The sequence below is a fragment of the Salminus brasiliensis genome, chromosome 8 (genome assembly GCF_030463535.1).
Source record: "Salminus brasiliensis chromosome 8, fSalBra1.hap2, whole genome shotgun sequence".
NCBI classification, from domain to species: Eukaryota; Metazoa; Chordata; class Actinopteri; order Characiformes; family Bryconidae; genus Salminus; species Salminus brasiliensis.
Window position 1 is genome coordinate 26,423,749 of NC_132885.1, and position 19,031 is coordinate 26,442,779.

Here is a 19,031-nt window from a genome sequence, read left to right on the forward strand (position 1 = left end):
CTGTAAATGTGACCCATGGAGAGCAATAGCCCACAGTGGCCCTGCAATGTTTGTCAACATCGGGCTGACCCCATCAGTGTCGGCGACATGCTATTGCCAGCTGGGTGTTTGTGAGATCTGTCAAAGTGCTCAATGGGGGAATGCAACATGCACCTGACAGCTGCCAGCTCACACTCCTCTACTGATCAGCACCAATGCACCAATGAGCATCTAACGTGTACAGCAGGTCTGTCTGCTAGTTTGGAGCAGCTGTAGGGACAGACAATTATGATTACACAGACAGCGTTAGGTAATAATGGGCTAGATTACATAATCTGATCAGACGTTAAGGGAATTAGAGTTGCTGTCTTATGCACTACTACTGTAAGGGTTACATTTGTAAATAGGCAACAAAGATAAATCAGCCTAATAACGTGCTGAACATTACCACCACTGAGTAAGAAACATCATAAATGAAGTTACACAGATTACCTTATATACCAATATTATACTTAATAATTCAACTAAAATATTACATTACTGTAGTACATTATTATAGTGCAATGTATTCATTTGTAATTAATGTAATTTATAGTCAATACAGGGTTACATTACATTCTTAACACCTTGAACCTTAGGCATATTTTGAGTTTTTATATAAGGATTATTCAGTAACCATTATAAATGATTCTGTTTCTACAATACATGATTCAGATTATGTTACAAATGATTCGTTATCTGCTGGAAAAGATTCAGTTAGTGCTAATAATGATTTAGTAAATTTGAATGATTTAGTAATTTTCATAAATGATTCTGTGTCTACAGCAAATGTGTTAATGCTGAAAAGAATTTAGTGAATATAAACGATTCAGTATTTATTATAAATTATTCTGTATCTAATGCAAATGCTTCAGTCAATGCTGTAAATAATTCAGTGAATGTAAACGATTCAGTATTTATCATAAATGATTCTGTATCTACTGGAAATGATTCAGTTAATGCTAAAATGATTCAGTGAATATAAACGATTCAATATTTATTATACATGATTCTGTTTCTACAATACATGATTCAGGATGTATTATAAATAATTTTGTATCCACAGGAAATTATTCAGTGAATGCTAAAATGATTTAGTATTTATTATAAATGATTTAGTATTATTTCATAAATGATTCTGTATCTACAGCAAATGGTTCAGTTAATGCTGTAAAAGATTCAGTAAATATAAATGATTCAGTGTTTATTATAAATGATTCTGTATCTACTGCAAATAGTCCAGTTAAACCTATAAATAAAAAGGTTTTTAAGGGTTGAGTAATCTACCCCGTAGTGTATACAGATTAGCCTTTAATTTGGAATAATATTTTGCTATTGCATATTATCCTGTTTCATAAGTTGTATATTGTCTAATGTGTGTGCTTAGTAGAACTAGTATTATCACTATATATACAGTATATAAATACATATGTACAATTATATATAAATACATATATTTTTGAGGCCATTCCCTTCTGCATTAATATTTCCTGGTGGATGGTCTAAAGTTGCTCAGGATCACTAAACAGTTCCTTAAGAAATTAGATCATCTTTCTTCTGTTTCTGTGAGTTAGGAGTTCGGAGTATTTGTTATGACACTGATGATATGAAAATCTGGCAATGATAATTGATGGTAATGTGTTTAGAATGGTTTCAAAGCTGAACTTGTGTCTGGAAAACATATTGACCACAAAAGACCATTGTGGTCTGGCTTTCAACCTGACGTCAGTTTTTTTTGTTCTGCAGATTGATTTTGTGGCTAGTGTCTGCGGGTCTGCGGGTCTGGATCTCGCTTCTTTCTTTTTTTTCCACTAGCAAACGTAAAATCGCAATTACAGAGCATCTGGGGCACCCTTGAAGGCCTCGCGGTTGCTAATCCCAGTGCTCTCACGCTGAGGAACATTGCCTGGCCTCACCGGGTACTTCCTTCCCCCTGGAGAGTTGCATTAAACATAAAGGGCCTGCATGGATGAGTGAGTCAACAAATTACTGGGGGCCACTAAATGGGGAGAATGATTTCGCTTATAAGCCACCTCTCTCAGGCTGCAGCCTACCTGCCTGCCATTGTGTCATTAAATATGGGCCGGGGCTTTTAAATAAACATGATTTCGGCCCTTCCAAAATCGAGACGCTTATTGCATGTACTTAGGGGCTTCTCTCCCCATGCATGAGTGGCTGTATCTATCAACTCGGGCCTTCTCGACTGTAAAATCTTTGCTAATATACATGAAACTGTTACAGCTGTTGGTCTAACCTTTCCAAACGTCTCCTAAGGAGCAGAGTGATATTTGCACTTAATAAAATTATGCCCACCGGGAGGAGACTGCTGTGACATTTGCCATTTGTCAAGCCCGGGCCACTATGATCCTCCATGAGCCATTAACCTGCACACTTCAGAGGCCATTTTCCTCTGCACTCAGAATGCAGCTCACTGTGGATGGGGACGGCGAGGGCAGCTTTAGTAACACATTACACTCAGTGATACTCTAATTCATGTCATAAAGTCTAGCCATTGATTCAGGACAGGTGGGCCATTACTAGGCCCTGAGACCTCGGAGCCGCCAGGAAGCTCAATACATCAGCTGCCTTTAATATGGCATGTTGTCACAGTTCTACAGCCGAGCCGAGCGGAGGATAAGTTCTGCCACACTTTGAGGCTTTTCCTTCATTAAACATATGGTAGAAATAGATTACAACTCCCTATGGGTGTCTTCAGGAGAGAGCAGGTGGCAGATATCACTGAAGAGAACCTACAGCTGAAAACACGGTCAATAAACACAGAAGATTCAAGCTAAGACCTAGATAACTAAGACAGGACATAGCAGCTCTTTAACACTTTATTAAGTGAGACAGTAAAAAAAAAAAAAACATCTGTCACTAGGCACAGTGTTGCTCTATCTATTACAATACAGATATTTAAACCTTATGTATGGAGTAATAATGATGCTAAGGTAACTACAGGGAGTTCTTTAGTAATTGAAGTTTGTAATAACACTTTTGGCCCAACGCCGGTCCATAGGCCAAGGGGTTAATTAAAACACTTCACTCAAGATGAGCTTCTGAAGGTAGCCTGTAATGCTTAAACTCTCTCCTACCCCACAGGCAGAAACACACAGCTAACAACATCACATCACACAATGGGTGTGTGTACCAGTGGAGGGCAAATTTGGCCTCTGCCATTAATCTATCCGTGATGTGAACATACACATAGACACTAGTGACAAGGAGTACACATGTCTAGAGCAGTGGGCAGCCATCAGCAGAGAATGTTAAGGGCCTTGCTCAAGGGCCCAACAGTGGCAGCTCGCCAGGGTTGTGGGTATCGAACATCAATAGTCTGTTGCTCTAATTGCTAAGCCACCACTGCCCCGTACTGTATATACTGCTATGCCATAAATATACATACATATCAGTAAAATATGCTTAATTATAAAATGTACCATGTAGACTGATGTAGACAGGCATAAAATAATTACTGATTGGACAAAAAACTAGGTAAATGATTATGATTATGATTAATTGAATATCTGAGATATGAATTGAATATCTGAGAATGTACACATCTGAAGGTGTTTTTGTACTTTATGGCAATAGTTAATGTTTTGGTAACAGCAAGAAGTTATGTTATAATAATAATAATAATAATAATAATAATAATATAAAAAAATAAAAAGATACAATTATAATACATTTCAGTAAATAAATAATATACAACCATTATCTATCTATAGGAAGGTCTTGTCAGCCTACTCCTCAAACTGCCTCGAGGTTTGATCATTTTTAAGCTCTTGAACCATAAGAATCTGTACTTAAGCCTGTACCTTCATTGTTGTATAGTAGTTATGTGTGTATATAACTCATTAGTGTTATATTTTAACATTTGAGTTCCACAGTAGCTATTGAATAATTCATCGTAGTAATAATTCTTCATTTTAAATTGAAGCTATAAGGCTAACACTGCTTTTAAAGAATCACCCAACACCTTTTCCCCCCTTTTTTCACACTCACATTGCCAACAAACAGTAGAAGTCAGTAATCCCCCGCAACCCTTTCCATGCTGACATTGCTAACAAACAGTATGGTCTAATTGAAAGTATGGAAATGAGCAAAACTCAACCAGACTGTGTTTTAACCACAAAATATTAATATTTGATTTTGCACTGAACCACTCCTTTAAGACTAATAACTGAATATCAACCCTGGGCTTCATGTAGTTGATTTTCACACATTCTGGAAATGATTTTTTAATAATTTACTAAATGCTAATTTAGCCATTGTTGAATTATCCACAGCTCTGTTCATTCAGGCACACTAAAAAGTATTCCTGCTGCTTTCTACATAACCTTAAATCACAACACTTTTATACATATCTCCATAATAACACTGCTTTTATATCATTGAAACCCTTTACATGGCTGCGTTCGGGTGAGATTGATTAGCTGGATGTGTATATATCACATGCATTTAAACAACTCATCCAGGCTGTGTGGATGTGTGTGTGTGTGTGTGTGTGTGTGTTGCAGCAGTCTGCTACTACAGTGCTGGAAGAGGATGAGGAGATGAAGTTCAGTGTGGTGGTAGAGGAGGATCTGCTGGGTGAAGATGGAGCAGGAGAGCCGGTGGAGGAGCAGGGGGAGAACACCTCCTCCCTCACACTCCCCATCGGCAAACTCCACACCACAGCGCCAGAGGAGAAGAGCAGACGCAGCTCAGAGGCCACCGAGTCCAGTAAGAGGAAAACATGTATAGTATGTTCAGGTATTGTCCAGAATGAGGATCGGTACTGTAGAGTATTCCACGATTGGAAGTTCTCCACAACATCAAGAACTACCTTATATTAAATATTAACACCCAGACTTTTTTGTTTTTCTAAAAGAGCAGATGACACTATTATATTCTTCCCTGAATAATAACTATTACATTTCTAACTCTACACTGCACGTGTTATTACTGTATATGAATGCCAATATTCATATGAATAGTAGTTTTATTTACAAGCAGAGTCATATTATTCACTATTTACCAAGAACAGTGAGGCTACATAGATCTACTGAAGTTTTATATACTGTATGTATTATGTTGTGTACCTTTGTGCACCATTTGAGCCCCCTTGTATTGCAACATAATTACATGATGATCATTAGTGCATTAGTGCACAGTGATCGTTAGTGAGCATTCGTGAGGTCAGGATGTTGGATGATCACCACCATACCTCATCCCCAACGGATGGAGCACCATCATCATTCCACAGAACATATACCCATCTAGCCCACCCCATTAAGGAATGTTTATCTGCTCCACAGAGTCCTATTCTATTGGCAGTATGTCTCTACAGGAACTAGAAAAGCTGTGTGTGTGTGTGTGTGTGTGTATTTTCTGTGTCAGCAATGCAACTTAAAGTAGCTGAATGCATTCAGGACTGTTTAGAGATGTCCTATAGGCCTAATTGTCCTATATCAGGCAACATACTGTATATTATAATATTGCATATTAAATGTCAAAACTTTCTCTGATGCGGTTCTGACCCCTATCTGACCTCTCTGAATGACTGTTTACATCTTATCCATCTAATTCTGCAAAACATTCCCTTTTAAGGACTATACCTAAGAGGCATTTTTGCTAATTAGTGATATCTAGACAGTGAGGATACTATACACCATATAACCTATGCTCTGCATTTAAATGTGTGTGTGTGTGTGTGTGCGTCTGCATATGTGTGTGTTCCTTCGGTAGAGCACTGCAGCAGTAGGAACAGTGTGAGCTCCAGGACGCTGCCTGCTCGAGAATGGTATGCTAAGAGTGTGTCCCTGCGTTCCAGTGACTCCTACTCACTGGGCCTACACCATTCCCTCCTGTTGCCTCATGGTCAGTGTAGCACATATATACACAAGCTTACATATATACACACACACACTTACATACACCATTAAAGTATTGTCAGGGTAGACATGTCATTGAGACACTGAGGCTGAAAGGATCCTTGTGCTGCATTTTCTGTTTCTATTCATTCAAGCGGGCTGTGTTTGCTGTTTAATTCTCATATATTAACTGAAGAGGGGAACAGTATGCTTTAAAACTAACAGTGTTATCATGTATTAAACTGTTTTATTTAAACAACAAGGCGTTTATTTATTTTTTTATTTCTTTATCTATCATTTTACATGGATGGTCCATTATAGATGCCTCCTAGATGCTTGTCTGACATTCAACTTTTCAACATTTAACTAAAAATCTATTCAATGTAATTAAACTCTAAGGTGAATGTAAACAATTGTCTATTGAATGTAACCGTAACAATGTTTTTTAGCCTTAACCTAAACCTTAAATCTAACCCCAAAGTTAACCTTAACTTGAACCTAAACATTCAGTCTAACCCATAAGCTAATCCTTAACCTAAAGCGTAAATCTAAACTTTAAACTAGTCCTAACCTTAACCTAAACCTTAAATCTAACCCTTAAGATAATTGTATCCTTAACCTAACCTTAAACCTAAACCTTAATACTAACTCTTAAACTTAAAATCTAACCTTAAATTTAAACCTAACCCTAACTTTACCATTGAATCCTAACCTTAAATCCAACTTGGAATCTGAACCTTAACCAACCTTAATACTAACCCTAAAATCTAACCCTAAACCTTAAATCTAAACCTAACCCTAACTTTATCCATGAATTAACTCTAAATCCTAATCTTAACCTAAACCTTAAATATAACCCTAAACCTAAACCATACCCTTAAATCCAACCCTAAATCCTAACTTTAACCTAAACCTAGACCCTAAATCTAACCCCAAAGCTAACCTTAACCTAAACCTTAAATCTAACCATGCACCTAAACCTATTAACCTAATCTTAAACCTAAACCTTAATACTAACTCTTAAACCTAAATCTAACCTTAAATCTAAACCTTACCCTAACTTTACCCTTGAATTAACTCTGAATCCTAACCTTAACCAACCTTAATCCTAACCTTAAATCCAACCCTAAATCCTAACCTTAACCTAAATCTTAAATCTAACCCCAAACCTAAACCATACCCTTAAATTCAACCCTAATACTAAACTTAACCTTAAATCCAACCCTAAACCCTAGCCTTAACCTAAAACTTAAATCTAACCCTAGACCTTAACCATGCCCTTAAATTCAATCCCAAATCCTAACCTTAACCTAAACTTCATATCTAACCCTAGACCTTAACCATGCCCTTAAATTCAATCCTAAATCCTAACCTTAACCTAAACCTTAACTCTAACCCTAGACCTAACCATGCCCTTAAACTCAAGCCTACATCCTAACCTTAACCTAAACCTTAAATCTAACCCTAGACCTAACCATGCCCTTAAACTCAAGCCTACATCCTAACCTTAACCTAAACCTTAAATCTAACCCTAGACCTAACCATGCCCTTAAATTCTATCCTAAATCCTAACCTTAACCTAAACCTTAAATCTAACCCTAGACCTTAACCATGCCCTTAAATTCAAACCTAACATTAACCTAAACCTTAAATCTAATCTTAAATCTAACCCTAGACCTTAACCATGCCCTTAAATTCAATCCTAACCTTAACCTAAACCTTAAATCCAAACCCTGCACTTAACCTTAACCTTACCCTTTAATTAACCCTAAATCCTAACTCAGAACCTAAACCTTAAATCTAACTTTAAATCTAACCCTAAATGGGTAAGGTTAGTGTACTGTTGGGTGTAAAGGTTAAGGTTAGGTGTAGGGTTGCAGTCAATAGACAGTCATTTACATTCAACTAAGAGTTCAGTTGCATTAAATAGGCATTCAGCTGAATGTTAGTTGAAAGTCCGGAGATCGCCTGTGAAGCATCTACAGTGGACCATCCAAGAAGTGTTACCATTTGTTTTCATGATCTGGATCCTTTAAGTATCCTCTAGATTGAGACATTTAACGGTCACCAGTTTTTTTTTTACTTGCTAAGTGAATTTCTGTTTTCTGTTCTTACTGCAGACACCAGCTCCCTCAGGAGTCACATAAGCAGCACCGAGTTGTGTGGAGAGACGCGCTTCTGGCACGGCAAAGACTACTGCAACTTTATCCTCAAAGACTGGGTCAAGCTCAACAAGCCTTTTGATGGTACGGCATGATTTGCATCATACTCCGAGCTGAGCCCTCAGCAGCTCCACTATAGCAAGCGCCCTGTCCTCTGGTTCTAAAGTAGTCCTCGGGACGATGCATTTTGATTGGTGAATCACAGAACACCCTCGCCCATCCCAGAAGGACACCATTCTTATTACTTGGTTTGCTTCGAAGCCAGCAGCATCAGGTCATACGACACAAACAAACCAAGAAACCAAACAACAAACGAGAAGCTCCGCCACTGTATACATTTGATACGTATCTCTGATACCTCCAGTCAGATTCATGAAATGAAGCAATATGAGGCAGACAGAGACAAGAAGGGGGGAAAAACAGACACTACCTGAGCTTCTCCAATCTATTGCATTCTACAGACCGTAGGGGTTATTGTCAGTTCACAGCACTGCCACTCTCTCTCGCGCGCGCTTTCTATTTTTGCATCTCTGCTTTTGTGCTTTGCAAGGTCTGGTGCCCACACAGTGATGTCTGGCTACGGCCCAGCAGGAAGATGGGCAGGCCTGACAGATATATACATTACAATATTCCCTCACTTCAAGATGGCGGCGCACCCTCAACAAATGCCAGCCACAGAGATTAAGGCCCTTCTTTGATCCCCCCCACAACCGAAAGGGGCCCAGGCACCACATTTGTTATGCTGATCAGTGTCACAGAGTCGCGCCAATCCTGTCTGGAGTTAATTCACGACGTGCTCCGTTTCATGAACTTACTCTTTAAAACTATTGATGTTGAGAGGTCATTGTTTGTTTGTGTGCTTTTATCTTGTCAAGATTTCATTGATAGGTATAAGACACCGAGAATGCCCTGGCATGACATCGGAGTGGCAGTTCACGGGAAAGCAGCCAGAGACATCGCTCGACATTTCATTCAGAGATGGAACTTTACGAAGGTGAGGGGCAATAAGACCAGCAGAAAACTTTCAAAAGCAAATAAATATTTATATATATATGTCTTTGAAATGTTTCCATGGAGCATAAAATATATCATATACTAATAATATATATAATAGTAATATAATATAATACAATATAATATAAAATATAGATATTATAAGGAAACCTGATAAGCCATAAATAATCTAAACTTTATAGGAAAAAAAGAAAAACCTCCTTATTAATAAATGTTAATGGGATGTAATGAGATTTCTATTGTTGTGATCATCCTGAAATGTTCGAAGGATGAAAGGTGGAGATTTTGTCTCAAAATAATGTGAGAAAACAGATGATACAATTCAGTTCTTACCAGTTGTGTAAAAATGTTATGGTGAAGGGACCAGTAGAAATGGTCCAGAACCCAAAATCTTGAGATATCAACCTCCACCCCAAGTTAAGAAAGGAAAAAGACGGTTTTGGGAGAACAATGGCCCTTATTCACCAACCGCTCTTCTATATTAATAATATTCTATTATATAAAGGCCTGGCAATATAATATTCTAATGTTCAAAAAAATAAACTATCCATCATTATAAGTTCTGCGGTTTATAAACACATCCTGAATCTGACAGACGTTACGCTCAGACCTTTCTCAAGAACAAATTTAAGAAACAGTATTGAGGAGTCAGGCCCATTGTTTTGATATATTAAAGGATTATTATATTATGTTTCGATAGTAAAAGCATCTGATATGTTGGTAAAAGAATACAGTTAGAAGAATACAGTTATAGGAACGCAGAAGAACACAGGTGTGGTTGCTGACTTCTCGGTGAACTGCAGCCACAGTATGGATTTGTTCAGTTCCACCAGCAGCTCACCTGATTTACTGTAATGAAGCACTGATTAGATTAACTAGGTATTGGATGGCCTCTATAAATACTGGATTCCTCAAGGAGAGCATTGGAAGTTGTTATGCTCATACACTGACGTTAGAATTTGTATTTATTTTAATGTATAATAATAACAAAAACTGCCCACATAAATAGCTTTATATATATATATATATATATATATATATATATATATATATATATATATATATATATATATATATATATATAGTACTATGGCACAAAAAAATCCAATAAAATGCTCCTCTTAAAAATAAATAATAATAATAATAATGATGATGATGATGATGATTATTATTAATAATAATAATAATAATAATAATAATAATAATAATAACAACAATAATAATCCTTTATTACAGTTCCTCACACTAGTGTTATAAATGCAAAATCGTCCAGAATGAAAGATCAGAAAACATGCCTGAACCTCCTTCCTCCCCCCTCCCCCCCTCTCCAACCTCTTGTGGTCTTTCTAAAGTGATCTTTATTAGCTTGAGCTTAGCACCCCCTGCAGTTGTGCATTGTGTCTTGTTCTGAATGCCGTCAGCGTTCAATGGCGGGCCTGCTCTCCCGCCTCCCTTTTAAAGCAATTAGAGGCCTTTTTACTTTGATTGTTCGGTAATTGAATTGGTTTGAGGCCTGTATGATTTCTTTTGCAATATGCCAGTCATATTTCAGGCTTGGCTACAGATCAGACACTCTCCTGGTGAATAATTAAAGTGGAGGGAGCCAGGTGTGTGCACAGCGCAGGAGGGCAAACAAAAGGCGGCTGAATGCTTCTGATGAGGTGTTTAGGGGAAATGAGAATTCTCTGCTCAAAGACAGTGCACTCTCATTTATTTCCTTTGGTGCCAGTTGACTGGTGCTGATTAGAGAACGGCACTCGGCTATTTTCCGTATTCACCACGGCCACAAAGAAAGAGTGTCAAAGTGAGAACAATTCAATCAGTAATGAGAGTATGAGACAGTATGAGATATGGCTATATTAGAGCAGTTAGGGCTTTTTTTGTTGCTTTTTGGGGATGATTAATGGTTTCTTATCAGTATTTCAGTGCTTGACGTACTGCTTTTCAGGAGTTGCTGGTTAATTCCCAGCTGAAAGCAGCTGTTAAGTAGTTAGAAAACCTGTGTTTCAATGAAAATTGAGCTCTTTCGCATTGGTCATAATGTGGAGTTCACATAAGTGGAAAGGATACTGGTGCCTAAGAGTACAGTGTACTAATAAAACTGTAAATGTAAAGTTACTTATAACTTGTTGGACCGAACTCTCGCTCATGGTTTCGTTATCAACACAACCACGATTAATCATCTACAGCATAGAGCGAGAACATGAAAATTTTCAAAAAGCTGGCTTTCAGAATTGCGTTTTCCTACCGAACACACTTTATTTCTAATCAGCTGCATCTCTGCAAATGAAAATGTGAACTTTGCTTCCAGCACTGACCATTTATTAACAATTCAGCTGAAGGCAGCTTGAATGCAAACGTACGACTTACCCCAGACGCAAGGTTAACTGTTACAGAGGGAGCTAGAAGTCAGTAAAAGTCTGGTAAAATTATGCAAAAACAATAAATTCAATCTGATTGAAAAAATAAATGTGTTTTTAACCTCAGAGTACGAGAGCAAATATCAGAATCCTATAGTAAACTCTGCAGCACATTTTAGACAAATCTATATATGCATAAAGACATCTTTAAATGCCTTAAATGCCATATTTTTAAATATATGGGGGGGGGGGTCACTTCATTCTAACAAGACAGGATTTCAGAGTGTGCTATAAGACTCTCCTTAAGCCAGGCTAGCTGTGACTGTATGAGTTTACCCAGAAATAGAATGCATAAATGATGCTGCTAGAGGAACGTAAGCTGGTCAGAAGCTCCAAAAGACCACAGTCCATTTCACCCAACGCTCTGGCGTCTGTCAGAGACAATCTAAAATACTGCTTCTTTTCAGACAAGCCAAACCTCCTTCATTAGCTTATTAAACCAACACTGACAGCAGAAACCCCTGAAGCAAAAGCTGCACCTCACTCTCCCTCAGCAGGTTTGTGCCCAACACCTACACCTACACTGCACCCATGAGCGGCAACCCAGCCTCAAACGTGCAGGCTGTGATGATTTGGTTCAGGCTGTGATTCTCCACCAAGGTCAGAGCAGTTTGGGCTGCCACTCGGATGGCTGCCAACATCCCACGAGTCCAGTTAAGATCAGTCCTCTCTTCAGGACTCAATAGATTTTAATCAACACATTATGCCAGTTGTTAATTGCCCGAGCTGCCTGCTGCTAAAATAAATTCAATACTTTTATTGTATTAGTAACCATCTGTTTAAAAACACCAGGCCCAGATTACTGTTTAGCCTGCGGTCAGTGTTGACATGGGAGTACAGCTTGCTAATTTGCACAGCAACCACTTCCTTCGAGAGGGGTGAGAACATTCGAGTGTGTAATGTAGAGCAAAGAAAGCGTTGCGGAGACCGGGGCTGACTACAGATAATTAAACTGTGAAAAACAAAAATCAGGTTTCGTAGTACAAGACCGAGAGGGGGGCAAGGTCTGGTACGAGAGCGTGAATTGAATTACAGCGAGTTTGATATGAAAATATGAAAATGCTGGAAAAATCATGATATACACATTCAAATTCTCTGTCAGATGCTGCAGATGCTTGAGACATCAGGTCTAACAGCATTACTGCCTTACTGTATTAAAGACTACACCCAGGAGAAGTAATCGTCAGTAATCTGAATAAAGTGAAGCTTGCCCTGCACTCTGGTACAGGTGAAAGCAGTCTGAGTGTAGTCTGGTAAGGACAATAGGCATTAGAAATGCAGTCTGAAAATGTCTTTAGCCTTGCGGCCTTGCGTTTATTGCAATCAGGCGTACTGTTAAGGACAAAAAGAGGGGCTGCGGTGACTTTCATTCAGCCCGAAGCAAGTTGTGGGCCTCATGAGGAGCTCAGCCAGTGGGCCGGGTCGATGGTCAGCCCAATGGGCCGCATGGACTTGCTGGGGTAATTAGCACTCTTTAAGGGTGTGATTGGGGAGTCAGCAAGCAGCGTGCTGTCTGGTTTTAATCAGCTCTCCTTTATTTCCTAGCTGGTGAAGAAGCGCTCAGGGGCAACGGGTTATCCCTGCCTCATGCCCAAGTCTCTCTCCACACCCAGCGAGCCGCCAGAGATGAGGGGTAAACACACACAAGCCAACGTGCAGGTGAGGAACATCTCCTGATGATCAGAATCCTAACAAACAGGGGAACATATTGGGACAGGTTCGTAAGGCATGCTGCCAGATTGACTATGGCATTAAGAGTCAATAGCTTCTCACTTTCTTCATAAACAATGATTACAGATGTGTTTTAGAGGTTGTATAAAATAGACTGATGGTAAATTTCCCAGTATAAGAGAGAGAGAGTTATTTAAATTGTTTCAGTGGCAATTTATCACATTCAATGCTCCCAAAAAACGAGGGTGAGGACCTATATACGCCTCCTCTGGCCCATACGCAGCCAGCCATAGTCTCTTTTTCTGAATTGCTGCAGTGCAAGCGCAGTGTACCAGGCCATAATGCATTGGCCAGCGGATGCCAGTGCCGGCCAGCATTGCACTAGAGAGATGTGGTGGCATCTACCCACCCTGGACAGACTGAGGCTAATGGCTAGCAGCATGACCAGGATTCGAACTAGCCATCCTCTCACTATAATGACAGCAGCTTAGTCAATTAGACCACTTGGGGCTCATGTCTTGTCACCACTATTGAGATTTTGGACCACTTTGGTACCCAGACAGGCTGAGCTTTGGACATTAATATACATTTAGCTCATTATCATGTACATTTTGACTGGCTATTATTGGGGTCACATGTAAAAATATCGCAGTGGGAAATAAAGAGCAGCATGCTGAGAGCTTCCACCATAACTTTATAAATAGGACTTCATTACCATACCACACATTTTGCTCTTTTCTTCAGCCATTTCTGAAAAAGCAACACTGTGGAACAGATTCATAAAATTCTGAAGTAACCACAGTACAGTCCAGTACAGCAGTTGTTCAGCACTGTAATTAAGAGTTCATTGCAAAGCTGACCAGTGTGCTGCTCTCTGCTCAGGACTGCAGCCTTTTTACGTGTCCTTCCTAAATGGCTATCAAAATCAACGCAGTAATGAGGTAATGCATATTAATAACCAACACCCAGGGAAGGTCACACACTGGAACACACACTGCATCAAAGAACATCACAAGTCTCAGAATCTGAGCTAGAATTGCTGAACATAATACAGTGTCAGGGGCAACAAATGGATAATGACCCAAATCATACAGGGAAAGTAGCAAGTTACCTGATCACAACCAGATCAGCTGGCTGGCAAAGCATCTCAAAGGCCTGGCAAAGCATCTCAAAAAGGGACATTCAGCTTTTGACTGCAAAAGATAATTACAGTGGTTTGTCCAATTACTTTTGAGCCTGTAAAAATGAAGGGACAGTGTAAAATAATGGATGTAATTCTTAAACAGTCAATGCAGCAGTGATGACAAACCCACTGAGTTAAAGCTGAAAGTATACAACTTTTATATATGTGTGTGTGTGTGTGTGTATCTGGTTGTTTATGTAATTGTGCTTCGACTTGGTTTAAAATGCTAGGTTCTGCGGTCTGTGTGCCAGTGGTCCATAGGCACAAAGGTACATGAGGAGTCCATTCATCTGGCCTATATCTCAGCCATACAGAACAGCAAACACTTCATCTATATAGAGGTAAGTGCTATCAACTAAAATGGTATTATGCTACTAATACGCCATTTACCACATATTGTTGATGTAATATCCCAAGTCATCTTCTGCTGTTTCTATTGGTTGGTTTACTGGAATAGCTATGCTTCATAATATGGAGATACAAGGGATTGAACACACACAAACACAAACAAAATAAATAACTAGAGAGATGGGACTGTTAGGCCACAAGACCTGCCTTGTCCATAGAGACAGAAGAGGGTTTCAGGACATCCTTTCACTGTGAGAAGATGACATCAGCCTGTTGGATCTGATGGGATCACTCACCCCAGAGTCCAGACTTTAGCATCACTGAATGTCTTTGGGATTACTTGGATGACGAGGAGCAGAAATGCTCCAACTACTAAGGCAAAAAAAAAGATTTTCTGAATGACAAACCTGAAAACAAGTCTTTTAAAAAAAGTAATAAATATAAAGAGACTCTAAACACCGAATCTGAATCACATACTAGTGATAGTTGTTGAAGCTTGTGTGTAATATTTAGTTAAATACATGCTTTCTGCTTTTTCCTTGAAGTTATATAATTATACAATGCAGTAAAAAAGTAAAACCCTGCTGTGTCCCAGAACCAGTTCTTCATCAGCTGCGCTGACAAGTCCATCCACAACAGCATTGGAGATGCACTAACGGAGAGAATCCTCCGAGCATACAGGTATGGCCATGCTTTTCCTGTGCATCCATCCTCACGTTGTAAGCCCCTGATCAATCAGACCCTGTGGCCTGCTCTGACAGCTGCGTGGCTTCTGGCTGGCGTATTGATCCTCCGCAGGGAGAAGAAAAAGTTCCGGGTTTACGTGGTGATGCCTCTGCTGCCCGGCTTTGAAGGCGACATCTCCTCCGGAGGGGGCCAAGCCATCAAGGCAATCATGTACTTTAATTACAGGTAATCACCAGTGCATGCTTCATCTGTAATCGCCAAATTGCCTCAATTAAAGGCTGGACTCTGCGCTCTCTGCCAATTATACGTGGGTACTGCAGAAACAACGTAGGTCCCGTCTGTCCCAGGCTTCATAGAGGCCATTACAGGCTGCATTGGGAAAGCAGAGGTTTGGCCAAGATGAAATGTAAGGCATGTAATTGACCAAGACATGCTCTATCCCCCAGAATGCATTTTTTTTGTAGCTACTATTCTGAACGTACCCTGGTTAGCACTCTAACCTGAGGTTTCCAACCTGCTATAATAAAATCTAGCAGCGAGTCAGTTGGTGAACTTGAGATGGCCCATGTGAGGACAATGACTTTTGTCTGCCTCTTTTGTCTATCTCCAGGACTATGTGCAGAGGAGATCACTCAATCATCGAGAGACTCAAATGTGTGAGTAAGTAAAACACCTTCAGCTGTCCATGCCTTTTAGCTCCCTATCACTCTCCCTAACACACGACAGTGTTCATTAACACCTCTTTTTATTCCTGGGTTAGTATATGTTCACACAGTAGTGCGTACAGAAATTCTAGTGCTGTGACATTCTTGGCCCGTCTGCTGCACAGATGGTTAAGGATCTACCCACAGATTTGTGTATTTTTTCCCTCGTTGTCCTGCTGTAGATCAATCAGTCAAGAAATGCAGTTTTTTGGTTCACATTTGTTTGCAGAATTTAGTGGAATGCATTATTCTACCTAGTCATGCGAGTTGAACAGTGTCACTGACTGCCACGCAACTTCAAAGCCTAGTTAATCAACCCAAAAGCTTAACGGTTGGCAAGGTGATCTTTTCATTCAATTCTGCTCCATCTGTTCTCCATTTTTACTTCATCAGTCCACTGTAATTGTTTCTAAAAATGCCTCTAGCTGATCTAGATGCTCTTCAGGTGTTGACTTTTTCATTTTTGACAAGGCTGCAGCTAAGGTTTCCTTCTAATGATTGATGTATTCGGATCATGCAGGTTCTGAGAGTTTCCTTGGCCATCCAGATTCTGATTGGATCTAGAAAGTGGAAATTATGAGCTGAAAGCACTAATATCTTTTTATAGCGTTCCCTATTTTGGGGGAATTATTGTCAGCATTTTAATATAGCGATCCTTTCTGTTTCTCTGTTTATTAAATAAACAGTAACTGTGCATTACCATTTGCAGAAAAGGGGTGCCCAAATGTTTTCATACTACTATATATATATCTGTGTTTGTCTGTGTGTCAATCTAGTGTCAGACTGCTGGATCAACTACATTTCATTCTGCGGCCTGCGCACCCATGCTGACCTGGACGGGCGTCTGGTCACTGAGCTCATATATGTGCACAGCAAGCTCATGATCGTGGACGACTGCACTGTCATCATTGGTCAGTCACACTGCTGTCAGACAAGCATACATACATACATGCATAAATATACACAAACGTGCACATAAGATGTAAGGCTTAAATAAGTGTATACGATTATCGCTGTTTCTCTGTAGCCTTTGTTCCAGCAGACCCTCCAACAGCCAGTCAGCTAATTATTCAGCCCCCAGCACTACAAATGAGTCCACAATTGTAATCAGCTCACTGCACTGTCAAGCTAATGCAAATAGCCACAGGGCTTGGCTCCTGAGCAATGAGCTGAACCTACATGCCCAAATGGACTGCACTGTAATAAGCACGCAGGCCACTAGATGGTAGTAGAGTCATAGCCATGCCATGTTATTCATTGTGCGTGTCATTTTGGACACACGTCATGAATGACATTCTCTCGTTCTTGCTTTTTTAACCAGTAAATACACCACCCTCTTCTCATTCTTTATACACTATATGTCCCAATGTTTGTGGACACCCCTGCTAATGAAAGCATTCAGCTACATTAAGTTGCACCCATTGCTGACATAGACACAGCTTGTCTAGTCCCTGTAGAAAAGTACTGCCAATAGAATATAGACTATCTGGAGCCGATTAACATGAACCTATTGGTGTTAGGCCTAATGCAAGGCATAGGCTAGAGGGCTTGAGCTGTGGAGCAGTGGAACTGTGTTCTCTGGATTGATGGTGCTTCATCCAATACCTAGGGGATGAGTTGGGAAGTTGAGGATGAGGTGGGGTGCTGATCCTGATCCTGACCTCACTAATGCTTCTGTTGCTGAATGCAGTCAAATAATGTATGTATTATTAAACTGTGAGGGCTTGTATGTGGTCCCACACTGCGATACCTCACTCTCAATGACTCACCAACTTAATGACTTGCATATTAATTTCACACTTCATTGAAACTAATGGTAAATTCAATTCACATGATTCAAATGTGCCAAATGGCTGCACATGAAATGAAAATGATGCAGCAGCACAATCGGTAAATTCAAAGCACCATTTATTGTGTAGTTACTCTATAATCCCTAGTGCTGAATGCTACGTTAAGATTAATAAGTGAATAATAAGTCTTTACTTTAAATGATATGATTTTAAAAAGGTTCCATTTATCCAGGATCAATCCAGATTTTGCTTCTTCAGCTGTGCACTAGAGCTACGTGGCTAACGTTACTAACAAAAGCCCTATTCAGACTCCAGGAGACAAGACATGGGGAGGTGGGGTAATGTAATTATTAGCCAAGTTTCTTAGTGATTTTTACAGACTGCTCACTCCTGTGTGAGTAAAGATTCTGGGGCCTTTTGTTGTCTGTAAAACAAGCCATAAAATAACCTCAGGTTATATTATTTCCTGTGCAAATCGACATGTGGGCAAATATTCCGCCATATCCTGTGGAAAAGGAGTTTTACATGTTTTTTTGTGGAGGCCTTTCGCTTTAGGCACAATGCTTCTGGCAGCTTAAGGCAAGTCATTGTGTAGCACTGCTTATAGACTACATCTGGGTTATGAACATACTATAAGGGGGGTATAAGATCATCACTTGGAGGTGACATTAGCCCGTGTATCGAGTAGTGACTCATTTATGCCTAAATTTCTCACGCAAATGGGTCATAAAGTTTACAGACGTCCTCTAGGTGACTTCTGACCTCTGGTGTTTGTTAGCAACATTAGCTTCAACGCTGCTGTGCTCAACTAAACAGTCAAATATTTAGACAGCAAATGTGTCTTTGCGGATTGGCTACATGGCTAAGTGGAAAACTGTGTAAATTGTAAGCGTACGGTTGGCTGTGTTTGTGCTGAGCGAGGGTGGGGGTGCTGGTTTGTGCAGGTTCTGCTAACATCAATGACCGAAGCATGCTGGGTAAGAGAGACAGTGAGATGGCCGTAGTTGTGGAGGACACAGAGTTCCAGGACTCACTCATGGATGGAGAGATTTACCAGGCTGGCAGGTTTGCCTTGTCTCTGCGAGAGGAGTGTTTCAGGTAGGTGTAAGTACTTAGTTGGACTTTATTGATCCAGGTGGAGGGTGGGGTGTCAAAGGGAGTATTTGGCCAAGGGCA

General features: G+C 39.8%; 1 protein-coding gene across 11 annotated transcripts in view; it reads left to right on the top strand.

The window, feature by feature from the left end:
- LOC140561237 (phospholipase D1) overlaps nucleotides 1–19,031 on the top strand; it is a 54,850-nt gene that overhangs the window by 30,100 nt on the left and 5,719 nt on the right. For 4 of the 11 annotated variants that reach the window (XM_072686304.1, XM_072686303.1, XM_072686306.1 and 1 more), the window contains 11 exons: nucleotides 4,542–4,776; nucleotides 5,752–5,883; nucleotides 7,997–8,122; nucleotides 8,914–9,032; nucleotides 13,018–13,131; nucleotides 14,557–14,667; nucleotides 15,270–15,355; nucleotides 15,473–15,586; nucleotides 15,972–16,021; nucleotides 16,842–16,976; nucleotides 18,800–18,953. In XM_072686304.1, coding sequence (XP_072542405.1) covers nucleotides 4,542–4,776; nucleotides 5,752–5,883; nucleotides 7,997–8,122; nucleotides 8,914–9,032; nucleotides 13,018–13,131; nucleotides 14,557–14,667; nucleotides 15,270–15,355; nucleotides 15,473–15,586; nucleotides 15,972–16,021; nucleotides 16,842–16,976; nucleotides 18,800–18,953 — 1,376 coding nt within the window. Of the gene's footprint in view, nucleotides 1–4,541; nucleotides 4,777–5,751; nucleotides 5,884–7,996; nucleotides 8,123–8,913; nucleotides 9,033–13,017; nucleotides 13,132–14,556; nucleotides 14,668–15,269; nucleotides 15,356–15,472; nucleotides 15,587–15,971; nucleotides 16,022–16,841; nucleotides 16,977–18,799; nucleotides 18,954–19,031 lie in introns of those variants that run through there. The other 7 variants (XM_072686307.1, XM_072686308.1, XM_072686305.1 and 4 more) reach the window with 6 other exon arrangements.